Raw genomic sequence first — 21,173 nt, forward strand, 5'->3', positions numbered from 1 at the left:
CAACCACCAGTGTACGCCAAGTTCCTTCCCTCCGCCTCCATCTTGGGAGGGGCCACACCAGTATCTTGGGAGGGCCCAAACCTTGTGAAAAGGAGGGTCTCCTTTCTAGTCAGATTTCCTCCATAGTTTGAGCAGCCCTAGAATTAGAATTTTTCCAAGAGGAAATGGATGCCAGTGGCTATCCTAGGCCACTTGCCAAAATCTGATCTTCCCAGCAACCCTGAAAGGTGGGCATATTGCCATCTGCATTTTATAGACAAAGACACTGTGGCTCAGAGAGGTCAGGTCACTTGCCCAGAGTCACACAGTAGGTGAGGGGAGTAGCTCAGCTCAAGTCACAGAGGCCTAGGGACTTCTGTGACAAGCCGGAGAGAAAGGCTGGACCAGGAGGTGACTGCGTTCTTGCTCTGACACTAGTTGCTGTGGGGTCCAGGCCGGTCCCATAACTCTCTTGGCCCTTCTCTATTGAAAGGGAAAATAAAACACAACAGAACAGACTCCACTTGGGGCTGTGTGGAGAATCAAGTTACCATTCATCCAAGTCCTGAGTGTCCTTCAAGCCCACCGTGGAGGCTCCTGACTGTGAAGGGGCGACACGACCCCCATCGCTGCCCCAGGCTTGCTGCGTGACTCTGTGCATATCAGTGGACCTCTTGGAGCCTCAGTTTCCTCCTCTGTAACATGGAAAAACAACTTGCGGGGAAGGGGTGCTGGCTACAAGGAAGAGGATTTCACTGTGTGGAAATCCTTGTAAAACACGTGTCCAGTGGGAGGTAGGCAGCAGCCTGGGACCGCGGACTACGGGCGGAGGAGGGGCTCTAGAATGCCCAGTGGTGCTGCAGGGCCCAGAGAGGGGCCATAACTTGCCCAGGCTCGCACAGCAAATAGAGCTGTTGGGAGCCCTAGAACACCTGCCTCTCAGACTGCAGAGAAGGATCCCAGAGCACTGAGCCTGGATCTGAATCTTTTACGAAGCACCCATACATCTCCCCTGGAATCACTCCTGCCCGCAGCCCATAGACCCTGCCTCACTGCCTCGCTGCCTCTGCCTCCCTACAGGGTCTTTTCATTAAATTAAGTGCAGAATCTAATGCAATTGCTGTTGTTTTTCCCCAAGGAGCCACCTGCCACCTCTTTCCAGGATGCCTGCAGGGCCAGGACTGAGGCAAGGCACTCACACACCCCCAAACAAATATTATGGAGTTGTTTTTTGTTGTGGTTTTTTGAGACGGAGTCTCGCTCTGTTGCTGAGGCTGGAGTGCAGTGGCACGACCTCAGCTCACTGCAACCTTTGCCTCCCGGGTTCAAACGATTCTCCTGTCTGTCTCCCGAGTAGCCGGGACTACACTCACCCGCCACCATGCCCAGCTAATTTTTGTATTTTTGGTAGAGATGGGGTTTCACCATATTGACCAGGCTGATCTTGAACTCCTGACCTTGTGATGCGCCTGCCTCGGCCTCCCAAAGTGCTGGTATTACAGGCGTGAGCCACCACGCCTGGCAATATTATGGAGATTTCAGCATAAAATATTATTTTTAAAGGTGTTTGATTTAATATATTTGAACCTGATGTTAGTGAGCCCCCATGGGGCCCACACAGCCTCCATATAGCTCTGGGAGGTAGAATTGGCCCATTTCACACGTAAAGGGCAGTTCAGAGCAGACACAGGCCCATTAGGCCCCCACTTCTGGGACCGAGGCAGCTGGAGGGGAAAGGGACTGCAGCTGGGCAGAGCCACCTTGTCCTAGGGTGACTGTCAGAGGAAACAGGCGTGAGCTGCAAGGAGGAGGCAGGCTAGGCTTAAAGGAGACCAGAGAGCAGCTCCAGTGAACTCTGCACAGCGAGCAAACCTCAGCCCCCCAGCTTCCTTCAGGAGGAATATACACAGCTAGCTCAACCAAGCACCCACTGCATACCAGGCACTGACCGTCACACTGGCTCATTTAACTCTCACCACCTCTCCAGCAGAAAGGTACCATTTTTATTCCATTTTACAGATGAGGAAACGGAGGGTCCCTTCAGCCTAAAGATGACAGAGTCAGAGGGGACAGCAGGTGCAAGGTCTCAGGAATGAGAAATCAGGTCCCACATCAGCCCCCCAGCTTAAAGCACAACAAAGGTTTCCCATGATGCTCAGAAGAAACCCAAATTCCTTCCATCGGCCTGGCACCCCGGCTAAGCTCTCTGCCCTTACCCCATTTCACTCTCCGGCTTTCTCACAGCATGGCAACCACACTGGCCTCCGTTCTTCAAACACACCAGGTGCACTCTTGCCCCAGGGCCTTTGCTCCTGCGGTTCCCTCTACCTGGACCACTTTTCTTCCAGGTCTTCCCTTGGTTGGGCCCCACACAAATGTCACCTCCTCTAGAAGGCCCTCCCTGACTACCCTATCAACTTCTATCATTCATCCCCTTGCCCTGTCCTCCAAACAGCACTTCTTCCCCCAGTGAACTCTTACTTATTTGTCCCGTTTCTGGTCCATCTTCTCTGCTCCACAAGAATAAAGACTCAGTCTTATTCACTACTGTACCCCAGCACTTAGTGACTGGCATGTGCGAGTTAAACAGTTGTAGAATGACTGAAAGAAGAAAAAAGGAATCTGCCTGCAGGGCTGGGTGCCAGGGCCAGGAGGCAGGCAGGAGAGGCAGCAAATGCCTAGGTTCGGGCAATGGTGACAACAGCCCTGCCCTCCCCCGGAGGCTGGTTCCCTGAATCAAAGGTGCTGGGGTTAGGGGCACTTCCCAGAGGAAGTGGGGAGGCCTCATGGAACGTAGAGAGGGATAAATGGCCTAGAACATGAGGAATAGCCATACTCCAGGAGATTATGTGGCCCTTAAAAATGACCAGTGTAAGAAATAACATCTGCGGGGGGAAAGCCTACATGAATTGCATTATAGACTGATGGCAGCCCCAGGAAAGGTAAGTCTTACTGCAGCCTTATTTAAAAAGCCCAGTGCTGAGACAACCTTGATCTCCAACCATGGGGAAGCAGGTAAATAAACCATGCCTGGAATGACCACTCCATGATGCATTCTGCAACTCAAGGGCTTTTAATAATCCAGGGAAATACTGATCCTATAAAGCCAGGTGAAGAAAAAACAAAACATAAAATAATGTGTGTGGTATGACAGCAACAAAAATAAATGATAGATAAAAGACTGAAAGGAAATACACCAGAGTGGCCCTGGGGAGGGGGCAGGTGGAGGATGATTTTCATTTTCTTCTTCGTCTTTATTTTCAAAATAGTCTGTATTTAACAACAATTACATGCTTAATCTGAGAAAAAGTCATTTCACTTAAGAGGATTTATTTTCTTAAAAATAGCCAGAAGCCAGAGAAATGTGTCCATATCAGTTCTGTATGGAGAAGGAGGTCCACTGCATGGCAATGTCTTTGTTTATTGATGTCGCTGTGTTTAATTATTAAAACTAGTTTAAATGTCCAACAAACATCTTATGTGGTTTTATAAAATTAGAAATGTAGAAAAAGGAGGAACCATGAAACTGGCCAATAGGAGGGCCAAGAGTCCAATCCTAGCTCAGGTACTAAGTTAGGCAAAACTCTTCTCTTTTAGGCTGAGGTGGGTGGATCACCTGAGGTCAGGAGTTCGAGACCAGCCAGGCCAACATAGTGACATAGTGAAACCCCATCTCTACTTACAATACAAAAATTAGCCAGGCATGGTGGCGGGCACCTGTAGTCCCAGCTACTAGGGAGGCTGAGGCAGGAGAATCGCTTGAACCTGGGAGGCGGAGGTTGCAGTGAGCTGAGATCATGCCACTGCACTCCAGCCTGGGCGACAGAGTGAGATGCCATCTCCAAAAAAAAACCAAAAAAAAACAAAAAAAACCCTTCTCTTTTCTGGGTCTCAATCTTCTCATCTGAAAAATGAGGTTAACTGTCCCTGCCTCCCATTGTTTGGTAGGATTGTGGCCTCTACAGAAAGGGTTGTGCCTGTGCCCAGCACATGGTAATAAATGCTGGGTGTGCTCTGCCCTCCAAGACCCCAGCTCAGGGTCCTTCCAACTACTATACTCCCAACAGGTAGGCAGGGCTCCTCCTCAAATCTTTTCAATCTTGCACTCCGTCTATAAAAAATGTGCATTCCTCTGCAGTGACATATACATATTATTCATAAAGTAGCCATGTATTACTATATTTGCATATCATGCACATTATACAACATACCCAAAAAGAGAAACAAATTAAACTGTGATAGAAGATAAATGTAAATGGAAGCTCTTCATATTTGTTCCCAACCTCCTCCTCAGGAGACTGTCCTGGGCATGGCTCCTGCACCCAACCTGGGAGACCGCTAGCTCTGTCTGTGAGTTCCTGGAGGGCAGAGTTCACTGAGGTCTTAGTCACTGCTCTGGTCCCAACAAACTGTTGGCACTCAGTCAAGAGTTGTTTAGTGAGCTCTGTGGTTCAGCCTGGTTTATATTAGAAGAAACAAAAGAACAGCAAAAAGCAAGTCACTCAAGCCAGAGTCTGACTCCTTGGGTGTGAGGAACCCTGGCCTCCCCTGGGACCCTGGGCCACCCTCTCTCCTTCTCTGGACACTGTCTCCCTACCTATTACCCAGGAGAGCCAAACTGAGTGGTCTCTGAGAATAGGTCCTTTCTGCTGTCCTCAGACATCAGCCTCAAGCCCCTCCCCACTCACTCAAGGTGGGTGACCTCTCCTGGGACCCAGGTGGCCACTGATGTGTACCCTTCTGGGGTCCAGCCTCACTGTAAAATACAGCTGCACCCACCTGCCTGCCCTTCAGGACTCCCGCCGGCCCAGAGCCAGCTGCCCACAAACCCCTGGATATAAATCTTGAGGCTCAGTTCCGTCAGCACAGAAGGCAAGCAGTAAATTTAAGGCTCCAGGGTCTCTGGCAGGAAAGCTTCCTGGGAGAATTCATTTTTCACCCTAGAAAAATTACCATCCCTGGATGAGAGAGGGGAAGCATTTGCTCATTTGGTTGAAAAGTGGTTGTTTGAAGGGCCCCCCACACCTCCCACACAGGGGATTCCCCAGCAAGCTTCTAGCTGGCTCCCAGCTTCCAGGGCTATCCATCCAGGGACCTCCAAGACAGGGGCCTCATGGCGGGCCCCTCACACCCAGCCCCCCCAAAACCTGCCTCCATCCCTCTCCTCCAGGCTGTGGTCTCCACCCCACTGAGCAGAGGCCTGGGGCTGAACAGAAAGTGCCTACTCACTCGGGACCTTGAACAAGCAAAATCATCTCAAGTCTTTATCCTTTTTGCAAACTCACACAAATCCTAAGTGGGAGCATAAACTGGAACAGCCTTCTTGGGGAGCCATGCAACACCAGGCGCTAGACACATCCTATTTCTTTAGCTAAAGAACGGGTGCACTGGGGACGTCTTTATGTTGCTCTTTAAAAAATACAAATGTACCCATCACTCTTCGTTGTGTACAATATACCTCGTGATAAAACAGCGAAGTGTAGAAATGCATGATAGTACACAACTATTTGTCTAAAAAGGGGGAAAGATGTATTCACAGTTGCTTCTATAGGCATAGAAGAAATTTCTAGAAGGATAGTCTAGAAATGGATGATGGTAGTTGTTGCCTACCACGGGAGAGGTGGGGACTAGCAGATGGAAGACAGGGGTTGGAGAAAGGTTCTTCAAGGATGTGTTTTGAGATTTTTTTTACCTGAACAATGTGACTGAGTTCTCAGGCCAATCCCCTATAGCCAGTTGGTTTATTCCTTTTTAAAATTTTATTGACACTGCAACAAATGTCCTTATTCATGTTGTCTAGTGCGTCTGTGATAGGTTTTTCTCTAGAACAGATACTTGGAGAAGGAATGGCCGGGTCAAAGAGTGGCAGCACTTGCCATATCGACAGGTAACTGTCAAACTAACCTCCACGATAGCGCTACCCACTTATTGTAGATGTCAGCCTCTACTTCCCCCACAATCCCACCAACACTACAGACTACACTTTTTTTTTTTTTTTTTTGAGACAAGGTCTCACTCTGTTGCCCAGGCTGGAGTGTAGTGGTATGACCATGGCTCACTGCAGCCTCGACCCCACATCTCAACCTCCCTGCTTAAGCAATCCTCCCATCTCAGCCTCCCGAGTAGCTAGGACTACAGGCATGAACCATCACACCTGGCCACTTTTGGTATTTTTTGTAGAGATGAGGTCTCACTGTGTTACCTAGGCTGGTCTCAAACTCCTAGGTTCGAGTGATCTTCCTGCCTCACCTCCCAAAGTGGTGGGATTACAGGGGTGAGCCACCACACCCAGCTAAACACCACGAATTTAAAATTTTCCCATTAAAATTGATATTGCACGTGGCTTTTATGAGTGTTTTCCTAATGCTAACAGAATAATCCCTGAGAAGGTGAGGCTGGCCTTCTTTCAGCCCTTTCTGGCCGCCTGTGTTTCCTCTTCTAATCGCTGCCTGCTCAGGCCTGTTCCCAGGCTCCTGGACGCTTACTTTTCTTATTGATTTGCAGATCTTTGTGTACTCAGATATCATTCTTTATCTGGGATGTAGGTTGTAAATACCACTCCTCCTCATCTGTGTCTTGTCTTTGAACCTTCTGAATGATTTCTTTTGTTATACAAAATGTTTTACTTTTTATTTTCCAATTTTTCAATCCTTTTCTTCATCACATCTGCATTTGGACTTTTTCTCTCATTTGATAAGGCTGATACCCCGCCTTGCAGGGTTATTACAAGGAGTAGAGAGAGAATGAATGAGGCTCCCAGAAATGCTGAGCAAATGCTCCTAACACAGCAAGGGCAGTCATTTCAGGGGTCGCCCTGCCTCCACTTGCTTCTCTCCCTCTAATAGCCAGCAGGTGCTTTCTGAAGATGTCACTCTTGCTTGAAAACCTTTCAACCGCCTAACGAGGATGAAGCTCAAATTCATCTAGCAAGTGAGTTCAAAGTCTCAAATACAAAGGCCTCTACCAGCTGAGCAGGTGATTAAGTGTATAAAGGGGCTGGGTGGAGCGTACCACAATGTGCCCCCGGGGGGGAAGCAAAAATGCAAACCCAGGGTTGCCCGATCTTCCAAAGAAAGCAGTAAATCTACATTTTTTTATGTGAACGTTCTACTCCATTGAAAACTTACTGGTAACTGATTTTTTAAGCCACTATCAGAGTCAAACAAGACCCACCTGTGAGCCAGATGTGGCTATCTCTGCCCTCCACAATCTGGCCCCAACCCACCTCTGCAGAGTCGTCCCTCCACATATGCGCCTCACACAGCTGACAGGCCAGTCACACTACTCAGTTGCGGGCACAGCACACTTCTCTCCACTCTGTGCTTTTGCACATGCTGATCCCTCTGCCTTAAATGCCTTTCCCTGCTCTTTCCTTCTGGCCAACTCTCAAATTGATCTTGAAAACCCAGATCAAATGTCAACTCCAATTCCCCAGCCCCAGACAGAATTCCACGCTCCTTCCCTGAGTGCCCGCCCCATCACTCCTGTGGTATTAATATTCCCTGTATGATCTTGAGCACCATACTTCCAGGAGAAGCTGCCTGGGGACACAGGAAGAGCCTTGGCTTGGCAGAAAGACATTCCTGGGGTGAAAGCCCCACTCTGCCACTTCCCAGCAGTGCATCTTTAGGCAATTGACTTAACCTCTCTGTGCTTCAGGTTCTCAATTATGAGATGGAAATAATCAGACCTACACTCAGTCAGGCTTCTGGGAAGATAAATGAAATGATATAAAAGAAGTATCTAGAATGCAATAGGGGCTTAATAATGGTTTATGCAATGAAAGAACAAATGGAATAAAGAATGAATATTTCCTCAGAGTTCTATAGACTCAGCAAATGGAAAAGTTAGCTAACTTTCTGGAAGGGAGCCTGGGTTTTAGCCAAACCGTGCCTCTTGCCTTCTTTTCCAACCTCCTGATTTCAGAGAAAGCTGTGGGCCCTCTATCTCCCAGTGCCATGCACCCTGAGGACCTTCTGGGAGTACACGCCATTCAAGGGCAAGGACTACACAGGAGTGAGTCCCAGTAGGTAAACTGAGGCAGACCAGATGTCAAGAAAAGTAGAGAAGAGATGTAAGTACCTGGTGCCCAGGAGGCACATCAAGAGGAAGGGAAGCAGCAGCAGCCTCTCGGGCCTCTGTATCCACATCTGTCTGCTCTGTTCTGTGAGATCTGGGACCTTGTCTATCTACTTCAGCTCTGTATTCTGATGTCTGGCACATAGCAGGTACCCAAAAAAGTCTAATGATTGAATGGATGACTTTAAGTAATATGAATAAGGCTGCTCAGTAAAATGTAAATGGCCACGTGAACGCATCCAGCAGCTCCACATAGAGGGGCATCTCTGCCCCCTCCACACTCGGGCCTGTCCTAGCTGCTCCCAGGCTGGGTCCTTGAGCTCAGCTCAGAGTTGGGGTGGGGGAACTTTCAGAGAAAGGATGACAGATAGGACCATGCAGAAGTAAGTGCCTGAGAGGCTGATGATCCACGGGGCCTTCCAGGGCTCTGAGGCTCCACAGCTTCCACCCTGGGAGGTGCCATCCAAGTTTAAAGAGCCCCGAGGCCGAGTCTCCTGCCAGCAGACCGGCATGGACAGGCTCTGTGTCTCCAGCTGGTAAAGGAGAGGGGGAAAGAAAGAGGGTGGGAGGCCATCAGGCCCTGGGAAGCCTCTTTAAACAGTCGACCCCACACACTCCACTGAAGAAACTGGGCTCAGAGAGGAGAGAACTTGCCCAAGGTCGCCTACCAGGACATGGACCCATGTTTAGCTGTCCTCACGGTTTGGGCTCTTTTCCCTGGCCAGATATGAGGAGCCCCAATTCCCAGCACCGGCGGGAGTGTTTGATGTCAGACGTGAAGCTCTGGGTTTCCAGGCACCCAGCAAGCCACGCTTCCCCCAACTCCTTGTGGTGGCCTAGCACAAAGAATAGGCTGCTACCTCCATTTCCCCATCTGCAGTCTAGTGTCTTGCTTGACCCTGTTCTTTGGAATTCTGGCCCCAAAACCCTGTGATCCTGGTTCTTGGCCAGGATCCTCCTCCCAGAGCAAAACCATGGAGCCACGATGCTGCTGCTGTCTGACTAGCATCCTCTTCCCAGACCAAGGACTTGGAGCCACGATGCTACCACTATCTGACTCGTGCCCTTCTCCCAGAACAAGGACATGGAGCCACAATGCTGCCACCATCTCACTTGAGTATTTTCTGCTCCACTGATCGCACCCCTGCCTGGTACACTGATAGGCCAGGACAAGCCTGGTGTCACCACATACATGTGGACACTGCTGGAAACTAATGTCATCCCCAACCCAGCCCAGCCTGGCCTGGATTTTCCCAGCCGCTGGGGTCTCAGCCCAGCACAGCTCAGGTGCCAAGTTCCTGACACCCTTGTCTGCCTGGGGAGCACAGTATTGGTCTCTGCTTTTGGCTTACATCTTGAGAGAATATTATTTGTATTATGGAGAAAAAAACATTCCTGAGATAAATACTTGTTCCAAAAGCCACTCCGACTTTCCTCTGACTCAGTGTCTTGTCTGGTTTCTCAGACACAGGCCTAGGGGCCTCCCCACTGGGCCATGAACATGACTGATCCTCATGGCTCCCGCTTCCGGCAACTCAAGAATCAAACGAGGACAACTTACGACCATCTGCTGTGTGCATCACCAAGCCTCGTTCAGTCCAGGCCAGTGGACAGAAGGCATCACACAAACGAGTGACACAGTCACCATGTGGGTCCAGTGCTCCTATAGTTCTCCCAAGATGACCCTGAACATGGGTTTTGTGTGACAAACCAGCAACGATGCCACCCCATGGTTCACGAGGCGCAGGCCAGCCTCCCTTCTCACAGCTCGGGTGCACTACAGGTTGACAACATCCCCCATACTCTGGAGGCTAAAGGCATTGAGGTTCCTCGATAGGGATGCTGCTGGCATTTGGGGTGGAGAGTTCTTTGGGCAGGACTGTCCTGGATATGCCAGAGACATAGCATCTCTGGTACCCTCCCACTAAAGGCCAGCAGCCCTGCTGTGATTGTGACAACACAAAGACACCCCAACCCAGGCCCAAATAGTTGAGAGCTACGCTCTAGTCCAAACTTTCAAACCACACCCCCAGTGAAAGCTCATGCAGGCTCTATGTGCATGACCCTGATGGTGGGGGGCTCACCCTTCTCAAAGCTCCCAGCCCATCCCTAGCCAACTGTGACCAGCAGAAAGCCTTTCACTGCAGTTGCTGCCTCCCTGTGACTCCTCTCCTGGCAAGGTGCAGCCCTGCCTTTTGGGGGCCTAGACCTGCCTGTTCTCTGTGCCTAGGATGGCCCTGAAGAGACCTGGTCTCCCCAGCCCTCAAGTACTGCTCTGAGCCCTCCCAGGACAGGTGCTCTGTCTCTCTGCCTCTGACTCTGGTCTGTCCCTATCCCTCTCCCAGGGTAGCAGGTACAGAAACAAGTGTCTCTTTCACAGTCTTGCTAAACACTGGCCCAGTCTGTGCTGGGAGCTAAGGGGTCCTGGCCCTCCCTCAGCCCTGCCCCGGGCTCTGGGGATATGGATCAGATGCCCCAGGAGGAAGAGCAGACTCGGGGCACGTGTGTAGGGAAGCGGTGACCTGCTGCCACACTGAGGGCAGAGGCTGGGAGCAGGCGTGACTCCCAGTGGCAGCCTTCCTTCCCTGGGGAAAGAGGCGCTCCCTCACCTTGCCTGAGGCCTGTCTGGAGAGTCCCAGACTGAGACTCAGTCTCTTGGGATCAACACTCAACACGTGGGTGAATCCTGGGAAGGGAGAGGAGCTCCACTTGGGGCCAGGGCAGGGCCACTCTAGGACCAGGACAAGCACATCCAAAGGACCCTGCAGGAGCCACATGGAAAACTTAGCCCTCATTCACTTCCCAGTGGTTAAAAGCACAGCCTCTAGCCTGGGTTCAAATCCCAGCTTTGCCCCTTAGCTGCTGTGTGCCCTCAGGCAAGTCACTCAACATTTCTGCCTCAGTTTCCTCATCTGAAAAGTGAGATTAAGTATAGTACCTACCTCACAGGGTTGTTATGAAAATTAAAATAGTTAACATATAAAGCGCTTAGCCTGCATGGAGTAAACCATTAATAATGGTTAGCTGTTATTATTATTATTAAACAGAGTCTCACCCTGTCACCCAGGCCGAAGCACAGTGGCACAATCACAGTTCACTGCAGCCTGGAACTCCTGGGCTCAAGCGATGTTCCCACCTCAGCCTCCCGAGTAGCTGGGACCACAGGTGTGTGCCACTACACCCGACTAATTTTTGTATTTTTTTGTAGAGATCGTGTCTCACTACGTTGCCCAGGCTGGGCTAGAACTCCTGGGCTCAAGTGATCCTCCCACCTCAGCCTCCTGAGTAGCTGGGACTACAGGTGTGTGCCACCACACCCAGCTAATTTTTGTGCTTTTGTAGAGATGATGTCTATGTTGCCCAGGCTGGTCTAGAACTCCTGGCCTCAGGTGGTCCTCCTGCCTCAGCCTCCCAAAGTGCTGGGATTACAGGTGTGTGCCCAGCGCCTGGCTGTTATTATTGTCATTATTTTTCACCTCACACACTCTCATCAGTGCAGCCCCTGCTCCAGCACACTCTTCAGCCCCTCCCCCACACCCATTTCAGGGACTTCCACAGGTATGAGCCGCCTGCACTTTCAAACCACTTTCTCTTCCATTTTTAAAAATTAGATGCACACAGCATCCCCTTGGGACAGAGCTATTTTCTGATTTTTCTGTGTAGGAAACTGAGGCCCCGAAAGGTCAGACAGTCACCACGGGGATCACTCACAGAGTTGGGAAGGACCACAGACTTATGCTCCTGGCTCAGGCACTGTCTGAGACACCCACCCAGCCTTGGTGTGGCCCTGTGGGTGCTACAGCCACAGAGCAAGTGGGATGGAGATGCACACACGCAGGGAGGGGCTGCCTGGCTCCGCGGGTTGCCCCTTGCAGACCAGCAGCTCCGGCCAAGCCATTTTCCCTGAGCTTCAGCATCCTCGTGGCGGGGCCATGGTGAGGGCCGGATGTGCACAGGGGCAGCCCAGGGCCTGGCTCGCAAAGGTTGCTTCCTCCCCCTTCTCTTCTTTATTTCATTCACCACTCACCTAGTGAGCACCTACTGCATGCTGGCTTCTGAGATGGGCACTTCAGACTCAAGGAGGAATGGGACGGGGTCCCTGCCCCCATGAGGCTCTATATCCAGTGACGGAGATACAAGCACATGCCTTTGTTCCAACAAAGTGAGAGGGGCTAATTCTGTCATGTTAGCAGGGACAACAGGAAGCTGCACCCACAGGCCTGGCCTTGGGGTCAGAACTGGAGGAAACCACCACTTACAGGGTGAAGAAGAGGATGGGAGAGGAACTCCAGGCAGGGGCAGCTGCCTGAGAAAGGCTCTGAGGTAGGAAGGAGCAAGCCCTCTGGCAGGTAAGGAGGGAAGAAAGGTTACTGCAGCCAATCACAGGGCTTTGAGTATCAGAGGCATCAAAGTAGGGACTCCTGGGCTAAATCCAGCTCAAAAGGGAGTGCGTTTGACCCTTAGGGCTTTTTGTTTAGATTGGTGGTTAACATTTTTAAAATTGAGAGAGACAGTATGTTAAACTCTAGATTTTTAGCTTCTCTAGAAAAATCAGAAACTCTGGTAGTTGAACCAGAAACCCATAAGGCCCACATTCTCTGGTTCAACACTGTCCCCAGGCCCATCTCACTCCCTCACTCCACAAATACCTGTTGAGCACCTACTGTGTACCACGCAATATACTAGTCACCGGGAATACAGTGGAAAGCAAAATAGACACAAGCACACTCCTCACAGCACTCACTAGACGGAGAGAAAGGTGATATATGAGCACTTAACATAAAACCCAGCAGTGCAAAGGGCTGGCAGGAATAGGAAACTCATAGGACCAAAGGACTGCTATCTTATGTGGGATGATTAGGGAAGGCTTCTCTGAGGAGGGGACGGTTGTATAGATTTTTTTTTTTTTAAGGCTGGAGCGCAGTGGCACAATCATGACTCACTGCAGCCTCAACCTCCCAGGCCCAAGTAATCCTCTTTTCTCAGCCTCCTGAGCAGCTGGGACTACAGGCACACGCCACCATACTCAGTTGATTTTTTAAATTTTTTTGTAGAAACAAGGTCTTGCCATGTTGCCCAGGCTGGTCTCAAACTCCTGAGCTCAAGCAATTCCACCTGCCTTGGCCTCCCAAGTGCTAGGATTATAGGAGCAGCCACTGCGCCCAGCCAGCTGCATAGATCTAAATGAAGTGAGTTACTGAACCAGTGGAAGATCAATCCAGCAAAGGGAACAGCAAGTGCAAAGGCCCTGGGGTCCCCTTCACTCATCTTTTGGGTGAAGGCATTAAAGCCTGAGACCTTACTGTAAGTAATGGAGCATAATAAGCAATGTGTAAACAGGTGAAAACCACCTTCCAATATGTGTTTCAGATAAAACATCTCTGATCAGTGGTGGAAGAGACATGAGAAATAGGGAGCTGGGTGGAAGGCATATGATAATTTTTTCCAATGGGGAAAAAAAATCCCCATTAGGATGGCAGGGAAGAGGCAGAGAAGGCTCATGCATGGCATGCTAAAACCTGAGCCAAGGACAGAGAAGCCAAGAATGCGAGGGGGAATTCTCGTTTCCTTCCTCACCAACTGCATCATCTGCCAACCCCTGCAAAGTGGAGGCAGGGCAGGTGGAAGAGAGACCGAGAATGCTAAATCTTCTGCAGCCCTGAGGCTTTTTTTATGTGTTTTGGTTTTTTTAAAAAAAATTATTTTCCAAGCCTACCCAGGCTGCTGCCTTAGAAAGCCAACTGCAAAGAAATCGCTTTGATGGGTTTTGTGTTTCTCCACCACCTTTCTAAGCCAAATTAGAGTGTAGATTCCTTGTCCTTTTACCCACAAAGAAAAAGCAAAAGAGATGATTTTAAAGGAGAGGGTAAGAAAAACAAGTCTACAATCTATATCACTATTTGTGGCTGGGGTGGGGGTTGTGGGGGGCAATTCTGCATGCTGACATCATGATCTATGGCATGGGAAATGACTTCCACCATTCAAAGCTTTATTTGCATTTTTTGGAGGTACAAGGAGACATTTAAAATCAGCTCCGGTGTTGACACCGCAGTTATTAAACCCAAACAAAAGATTCCTTCCAAAGTCTAACTGGTCCTCTGTAAATTTATCTGGGCCCCCACTACCTGATTTAAGGCAATGAGCAGATGTTTCACAGCAGGAAGTGCATTAGCTCCAGATGCCGCTTTGTTCAGGAAGTGTGTATGCACCCACGCACTGGAAACCACACACAAACACAAGCACACACAAACACACACAGGACCTGGGGCAATGAACATTCATGGCTCCCCTTCCAGCATTTGGCATGACCTCATGGACCATTTGTAACCTCTGCTTGCGGTTCTGACAGGGAAATGAGCAGCAGGAGTGAGGAGCCAATCAAAAGCCGCCTTATCGTCTTCCCGTTGTCTCCTAGGTAACCGGCATAGGGACACATCAGCTAGCTGGGTACCACAGGGGGACACACACACACACACGCACACACACAACCATGCTCCCTTAACAGTCCATAACTGCAGAAATGCCGGATGTGCCTATCAGCACCCTGGACAGATCCCCACCCCAACCCAAGACTTCAAAGCCTTTGGTTAACTACGTTGACAGCCTTTTATCTCCCACAGCTTTCTCACCTCCACCCCCTTACTCATGCTGTTTCTCTGCCTGGGATGCCACTCCCTACTACCATCTCTATCACCCAAAACTTTGGTCATTTTCGGAGCTAGCCCAAGCTCTTGGTCTCCCAAGAGCTCCGAGCTCCTCCTTCAAGGGCTCCCATCACAATAAGATCCACACTCCTTTCCCTGGCAGTCAAGGTCCTACGCTGATCTGACTTTTCATGATCTGATTCCTCCAACCTTATCATTCTCTCCCTTCCTCAATTCTTCTTTCTCTTCCTCCAACAGGTCAAACTGTCCTCCCCACACAACCCCCTGAAGACCAGGGCTTTTCTTTATATTTGCTGTTCCCTCTGCCTGCCTTGCTTTTCCTTCTGCTCTTGGTGTGGCTGGGCCTTCTCACTCTTTAGTGCCAGCTCAAAGTCACCTTCCAGGGATGCCTCCCTGATCATCCTAGGCCATCCTGCTATAGAAGCACCCTCCCGCGGGACTCTCTTCTACATCACCCTGTATTCCTGTGTTGTCTTCATATCATTGATGACTCTCTGAAACTCTCCATTCACATTTATTTGTTCACTTGTTCTTTGTCTCCCCCTCTAGAATGTAAACTCTGTTTCACAGGATCTTTTTCTTGTTCACAGTTTTATCCCCCAACACCCAGAACAAGGCCCAGTAAATATTTGTTGCATGAATGAAAAGTTGTTTCCTTCTTGCTGCATCTATGTTTCCCCCATCTCTCTAATAAGAGGGTTGGATCTGATGACTTCTATAACACTTCTGGCTAACATTCCAAGGGTCTATTAGAGACAGAAAGGGCCAGCATAAGGAGGGAAATTAATCAGGCCACACCACAGGAAGAATCTGCTGGTGGAAATCTGACCTTCTCAACTGGGTCGCAGCGCCTTCCTCCTCTGAGCAGTCTCCCCGATAGGAATTTGCTGCCGCCCTCAACTCCACACTCCCTAAGCACTGGGCACCTTGAACTTTTGTTATCTGAGGGATTGGGGGCAACTTGAGGCTAAGGACTGGCTTTTATTTTTCTGATTGTGCACAGAGGCCAGCCAGAGCCTGGGGAGGGGGAGTTGGAAAGGGGTCCTCTGGAAGCATTTGCTGCAATAAAAGAAAGAAAATGTCAAGGGGGAGGGTCATTGAAGCACAAGTCTCTCTCTCTATCTCTCTCTCTCTCTCTCTCTCTCTGTGTTTGTGTGTGTGTGTGTGTGTCTGTCAGCTCCAGCTGGTCTCTGCACAATCAGAAAAATAAAAGCCTGTCCTTAGCTTCAAGTTACCCCCAATCCCTCAGATAACAGAAGTTCAAGGTGCCCAGTGCTTGGGAAGTGTGGAGTCACACACAAACACAGTCACACACACACAGACACACATACATACACAACTCAAAAACGTCATAAAGCAAGAATCACAGAGTATCCCAATCCCAGCAGCTACATGTGTCTCTCTTCAAGGCAGATGACTGCTGTTTAAGATTCTAAACCCTGTGTGAGTGATTCTGACACATGTGCTATGTAAGTCTGTGGTGTGTCTTGTCCATTCTCACTGGGCAACAGTAGGCCATGAATTCAAGTAGCCACATGGTAGACACAAACCTACTGGATCCCCCCAAACCCTAGCAGTGGAACATCTCAAGCTGGCCACTCATGACCCAGAAATCCACCCTGAGCCCTGAGTTCTCCTCTGACCAACCAGCCCAACAATGCATCAGATCATTTCTCCAAATCTGAAGTTAAATCAGATATAATAATCAAGAAAGGGAGAACAGAACTGGCATTTCTTAAGCACCTATTATGTGCTGGTTCCTGTGCTAGGATATGTTAGCATTGACTCTTTCTGACCACCCCGCGAGGCGGCCCCTCCAACTTTACAGGTGAAAGCAACTGAAGCTCAGAAAAATTAAGTAGTTTCCCCAAGGTCACATAGTTAGTAATCAGAGGGACTTAAGAAGGACATGAGTCTGGTCTTAAAGCCCGCTCCTCTTTGTTGAGGCCTTAAATTATACAACGTGTAGGCAGATGAGCTGGTCTTGTTCAAAACATCCCTCCCGCTGGCTGGGGCCCCTCTCTGAGAGATGCCAGGTGGATGGCCCCGTCCCTGCATCTATCCCTGTCACTCCTGGGCCTGGCTGACCTCTCCCCACAACCTCTTGTCAAGCAGGACTCACATCTCCAAACCTCTCATGTGAGACCCAGCCCACGGGGACTAATTTTCCTGTGGCCCAGAGAAAGCCGGAGATTTTGCCTTTTTAAAATAGTAGTTTCCTGCCAGCGCGGGTGGATACACCAGCCACCCTCTGATTTAGTGCGGAGCTCAAGGATCAAGCCCAACTCAGATTTTCCAAGGAAAATTCAAATGTGGGGCACCTCCTGGCATTGAGGAAGGCACTGGCCTTCTCTCAAGAGATGTGTTCAGTGTGGGCAAAGCCATTGTTGGTGTCACAAGACTCTCATGCCTCATACATGTCACACACATGCCTTGTACACACCCACATGCATCTCAAACACGCCACCCACATGTCTCCACGCACTCTGCACACACCATCCACCTGCCTCACCCATCTCTCTCTCTCACACACACACACACACACACGAACACACACACGAGGCAGGGGGTGTCAAGAGCAAGAGAGCTACATAGTCCCTCTCAGGACATTACAGCCCCCACTTCCAAGCCTGTTCTGGACTGTGTGCTTTGCCAGGGGGCCTCATTTCATCCTTCCTAGGGCCCCAACAGGACAGGTTGCCCCCCACCCCTTTAAAGAGGCAGAAAGTGAGCCTGAGAGAGGCTTGTCCAAGATCACGGGGCATGCTCAGACGAAAGTTAGTGGTGGGCACCTGGCTCTGCGAGATTTCCTTCTTAATTAGCCCTGCTCCTTGGGGGCGGCTCCGCTGAGTAGAGGCACTCCTCCAAGACACCGCCCCCCTCCTTATTGGCAGCCCTTCTCCCCTGCCTCCTCCCTCAATCTCAGGGAAGGAAACCTAGGCACCCTCTCTACCCTAAAGCTGCTCCATCCGCACCAACTCAGGTCAGGCGACGAGTGGAGGGTCTGCTCCCTCGCTGGGCACACCTATAGGCCCACCAGGGTCTGAGGCACTGGCTAAGGCTTAATGGCTGTCTAAGCAAGACCCTCCACGGGCTCTGCCTGCAACCCCTCACAACCCAGGACCTCAGTGGGGCCGAGATGACAGACCCTACTTGGCCCTGGGACAGGACAGGAGGGGCAGGGACCAGCTCTCTCCGTCTTCCTCCGCCCTCCCCCAAGTCCCACACAGGAGCTCTGGGCCTGGGCTGGAAATGGAAACTTTCCCACTAGACTGAGAGAGGCCCAACCTGGGGGGCAGACTGGAAGAAGGTGGGAGGCCTGGAAACTACTAAAAGCTTGCGGGTCACATAGATTTAGGTTCCCGGGCAGCTCTACCACCTGCTGGCTGTGTGACCTTGGGCAAGGGGCTTTACCTCTTTGAGGCTCAGTGTCCTTATCTGCAAAGCGAAAGAAAAATAGCGCCCTCCTAAGGGGGTGATTGTGAAGGTCAAAGGCAGGGGCGATGTGCACAGTCTGCGGGGCCTCGAAGTCAGCCATTATGCCCCCCAAAGTGAGCAGCGGGTGAGCAGCCACCACTGTGACCTCACCCTGCCCCCGACTCCCAGTTCTGGAAATTCTTCATTAGCACCAAATCCAAACTTTTCCTCAGCAGTGGCAGGACCCAGGCGCGGGTCCTCCTTCCTCCTCCCGCCCCCTCGCGGTCAGACAACAGGTACGCGGGGAGCAGCCTGGGCGGCCCGGCGCAGGGGTTGAGCCGCAGCGCTGCGGCAGGGGCAGGCCCGGGCAGGGGGCAGTGCGGCGAGTCAGCCCCCTCCCTGGCCTCCTCGCAACTTTGAGTAACCGCGGACTCCGGGGTCGGCATGGGGGTGGCGCCGGGCGTTCAAAGGAAAGTTGGGTGCGACGGACCGCAGCCTCGGGGGCCAAAGGACCCCCACCGTGAGCGCGGCCACCTCCCGACACCCGGCAGGCTGGCTGGAGGGAGCAGGTGAGGCACGTGGCCGCCTCGCCAAGCCAGGGCTCCCTCCAGGAGCCCGACCCGCCGGCCGGGCCGGTGGATGCCCCCTCGAGGGCTCAGACCGTTCGCTCCAGCCCCCGGCGGGCGCCCTGCCCCGGGTCCCACACTCCCGCGCCCCGTGGGCCCCACTGCTGGCTTTCCGGGACCAGGCTCCGCTCCGCAGCTCGCGTCCTGAGGTGATCCTCCAGGCTCCCCACTTTGGGACCCCCTCCTGCGCCTCGGGTGCCGGCGCCTGTCTTCGCCTCCCGCGGGGACCCTCCCCGGCGCCCCAGGCGTGTGCGCCCCGGGCCAGCTCAGCTCTGGGTCCGCCCTCCGCACCCCGCGCCGCGCCCGCGCTCACCGGCCGGGCAGCGGCCGCGTCTTACCTTCGTCCGGCAGCCGCTGCAGGCAGAGCGCGAGGTTCCTCCGCCAGCCCCGCATCCCCGCGGCCGCCCTGCGGCCCGGCCCGGCCTCGGCAGCCCGGCCCCGGCCCCGGCCCCGCCCCCGCCGGGCAGGGCGGCGCAGCGCAGCGCTGGGGAGGGCCGCGGGCCCAGGGCGCCGCGGGCATGGGCGGCCGCCGAGGGTGGGGGTGCCGGGGCGGCCGCCAGGCGCTCCGCTCCGGCTCCCGAGCCCGCGGCTGAGCAGCTACGCTTTTCGAGCGCGCGCTTTCCCGGGCGCCGGGGGCGGGATGGCGGTGGGGGCGGGCGCGGGGAGGACGGCTGGAGGGGAGCCCGAAGGCGCCCCAGCCGTCTCGCACCCTCGCTGACATCCAGCGGCCTCACACACCGTCCTCAGTCTCCCCCACCCCAGGGCTCTCCAACTCATACCCAAATGACTCTAATCACCACGAATTAGTGAATGAATGAATATGTGAATAAGTGAGTGAATGAATGAATCAGCGCATAAGTGAGTGAATACACAGGTATATGGATGAGTGCATAAGTGAGTGAATGGGCGAATGAATGAATGGAGGAATGTACGAGTGAGTGGATCAAGGCCTGAATAAATGTGTCAATAAGTGAATGGGAGAGTGAATGAATGAATGAATTAGTGCCTTTATCAATGAGTAAATTAATAAGTGAGTAAATGGGTGAAGGAAAATGTAAATAAGTTACTGAAAAAAATCAATCAATTGAGTGAGTGCCCCTTGGCCTCAGGCTTGTAAGAGGCAACAGTGATCTAGGACCCTCCAGAGGAGCCCTCAGCTCTGTCCTGGGAAGGAGGCCTCAGGGTTGCATCTTGTTGATGAGGCCTAAGAGGCCCAGAGAGGGCACAGCTTGTGTTTGAACACACAGCAAAGGCTGGAGTGGTGGAGATAATAATGATTCCCTCCACCAGGCTGAGGCAGCTGAGCTCATCTGATTTCAGAGGCTGTGGGAATGAACCACCTGGGGATGGAGCAGAAACACCTATCTTCAGAAGTCAGATTTGCTTTCTCCAAGGGAATGAGTAGAGAACAGGTGTGTGTGTGTGTGTGTGCGCGCACACACACACACACACACAAATCCAGCCAATGGAGTACTACACAGCCCTGAAAAGGAGGACGGCCTTCTTTGTGTCCCAATGGGGAGCCATTTCTGAGGTGCCTTGTTAAGTGAGAAAGGCAAAGTGAAGAACAGTATTTATAACGTGCAGAAAGGAAGGAAAGCTGCATTCATATTTGCTCAGATCTGTGGGGAACTATCTCTAGTGGAAACACTGGCCCTCTCTAAAAGAAGACTCACGAGGCCAGGAGCAGGTAGGAGAGGCCCAGTTTTCATTGAATCCCCCTTTGTGCCTCTTGAAATTTTGAACCCTAGAAATGCATTATCTACACAAAAAATAAGTTGAAATTTTAAAATAGACAAATTTTAACAATATTTAAAGTGTTTATACCTTAGTAAAGGCTGCCTCCTCCCACCCAGTCAAGTCAGCCTATATGCCAGGATGCTGTCTCTCCCTGCTCTGGCTTAGAGAGGAAGAGGGTCTTGCTGGTCAACAGCACAGTGAAATATGACCCTGGTGGTCAGTGCAGATCACATGATAACCCCTGTTAGGGTTGGGAGGAAAGCAAGCAGCCTCTGCTTGAACGCTGGGTTTGCCACATTTAAATTGACTGTCTCTGGGCAAATCACCTTGTCTCTTTGAACCTCAGACCCCCCATCTGCAAACTAGGGATCATCATAATGCCCTAACAGGGCTGAGTAGAGCTGACCCAGCTGCTTGTGTTCCAAAAGAGAGTTCAGCGGTGGAATCCCAGGCATCTTCATACTGTCAGTGAAGCCATCCAAACTTTGGCATGCAGAAGTTCCACTTTCGTAATGAAGGGAATTATCTCAGGTCCCCAATAATCCTTCAAGGTTGGTATAATTAGCCCCATTTCACAAATGAAGACACTTGGCCTCAGACAGTTTAAATATCTTTCCCAAGGTCACACCACCAGGAGTAGCAGAATGGGCATTTGAACCCAGATCTG

The 21,173-nt window shown here is 51.5% G+C and overlaps 1 protein-coding gene across 2 annotated transcripts in view; it reads right to left on the reverse strand.

The window, feature by feature from the left end:
* GRIP2 (glutamate receptor interacting protein 2) overlaps window positions 1-19,218 on the reverse strand; it is a 111,615-nt gene extending 92,397 nt beyond the window's left edge. For both annotated transcript variants that reach the window (XM_034955874.3, XM_063602190.1), the window contains exon 1: window positions 19,105-19,218. In XM_034955874.3, coding sequence (XP_034811765.2) covers window positions 19,105-19,159 — 55 coding nt within the window. In that variant the 5' untranslated portion in view covers window positions 19,160-19,218. The remainder of the gene's footprint in view (window positions 1-19,104) is intronic.
* Window positions 19,219-21,173: the final 1,955 nt, after the last annotated feature.

Source organism: Pan paniscus, chromosome 2, assembly GCF_029289425.2.
Source record: "Pan paniscus chromosome 2, NHGRI_mPanPan1-v2.0_pri, whole genome shotgun sequence".
Classification (NCBI taxonomy): Eukaryota; Metazoa; Chordata; class Mammalia; order Primates; family Hominidae; genus Pan; species Pan paniscus.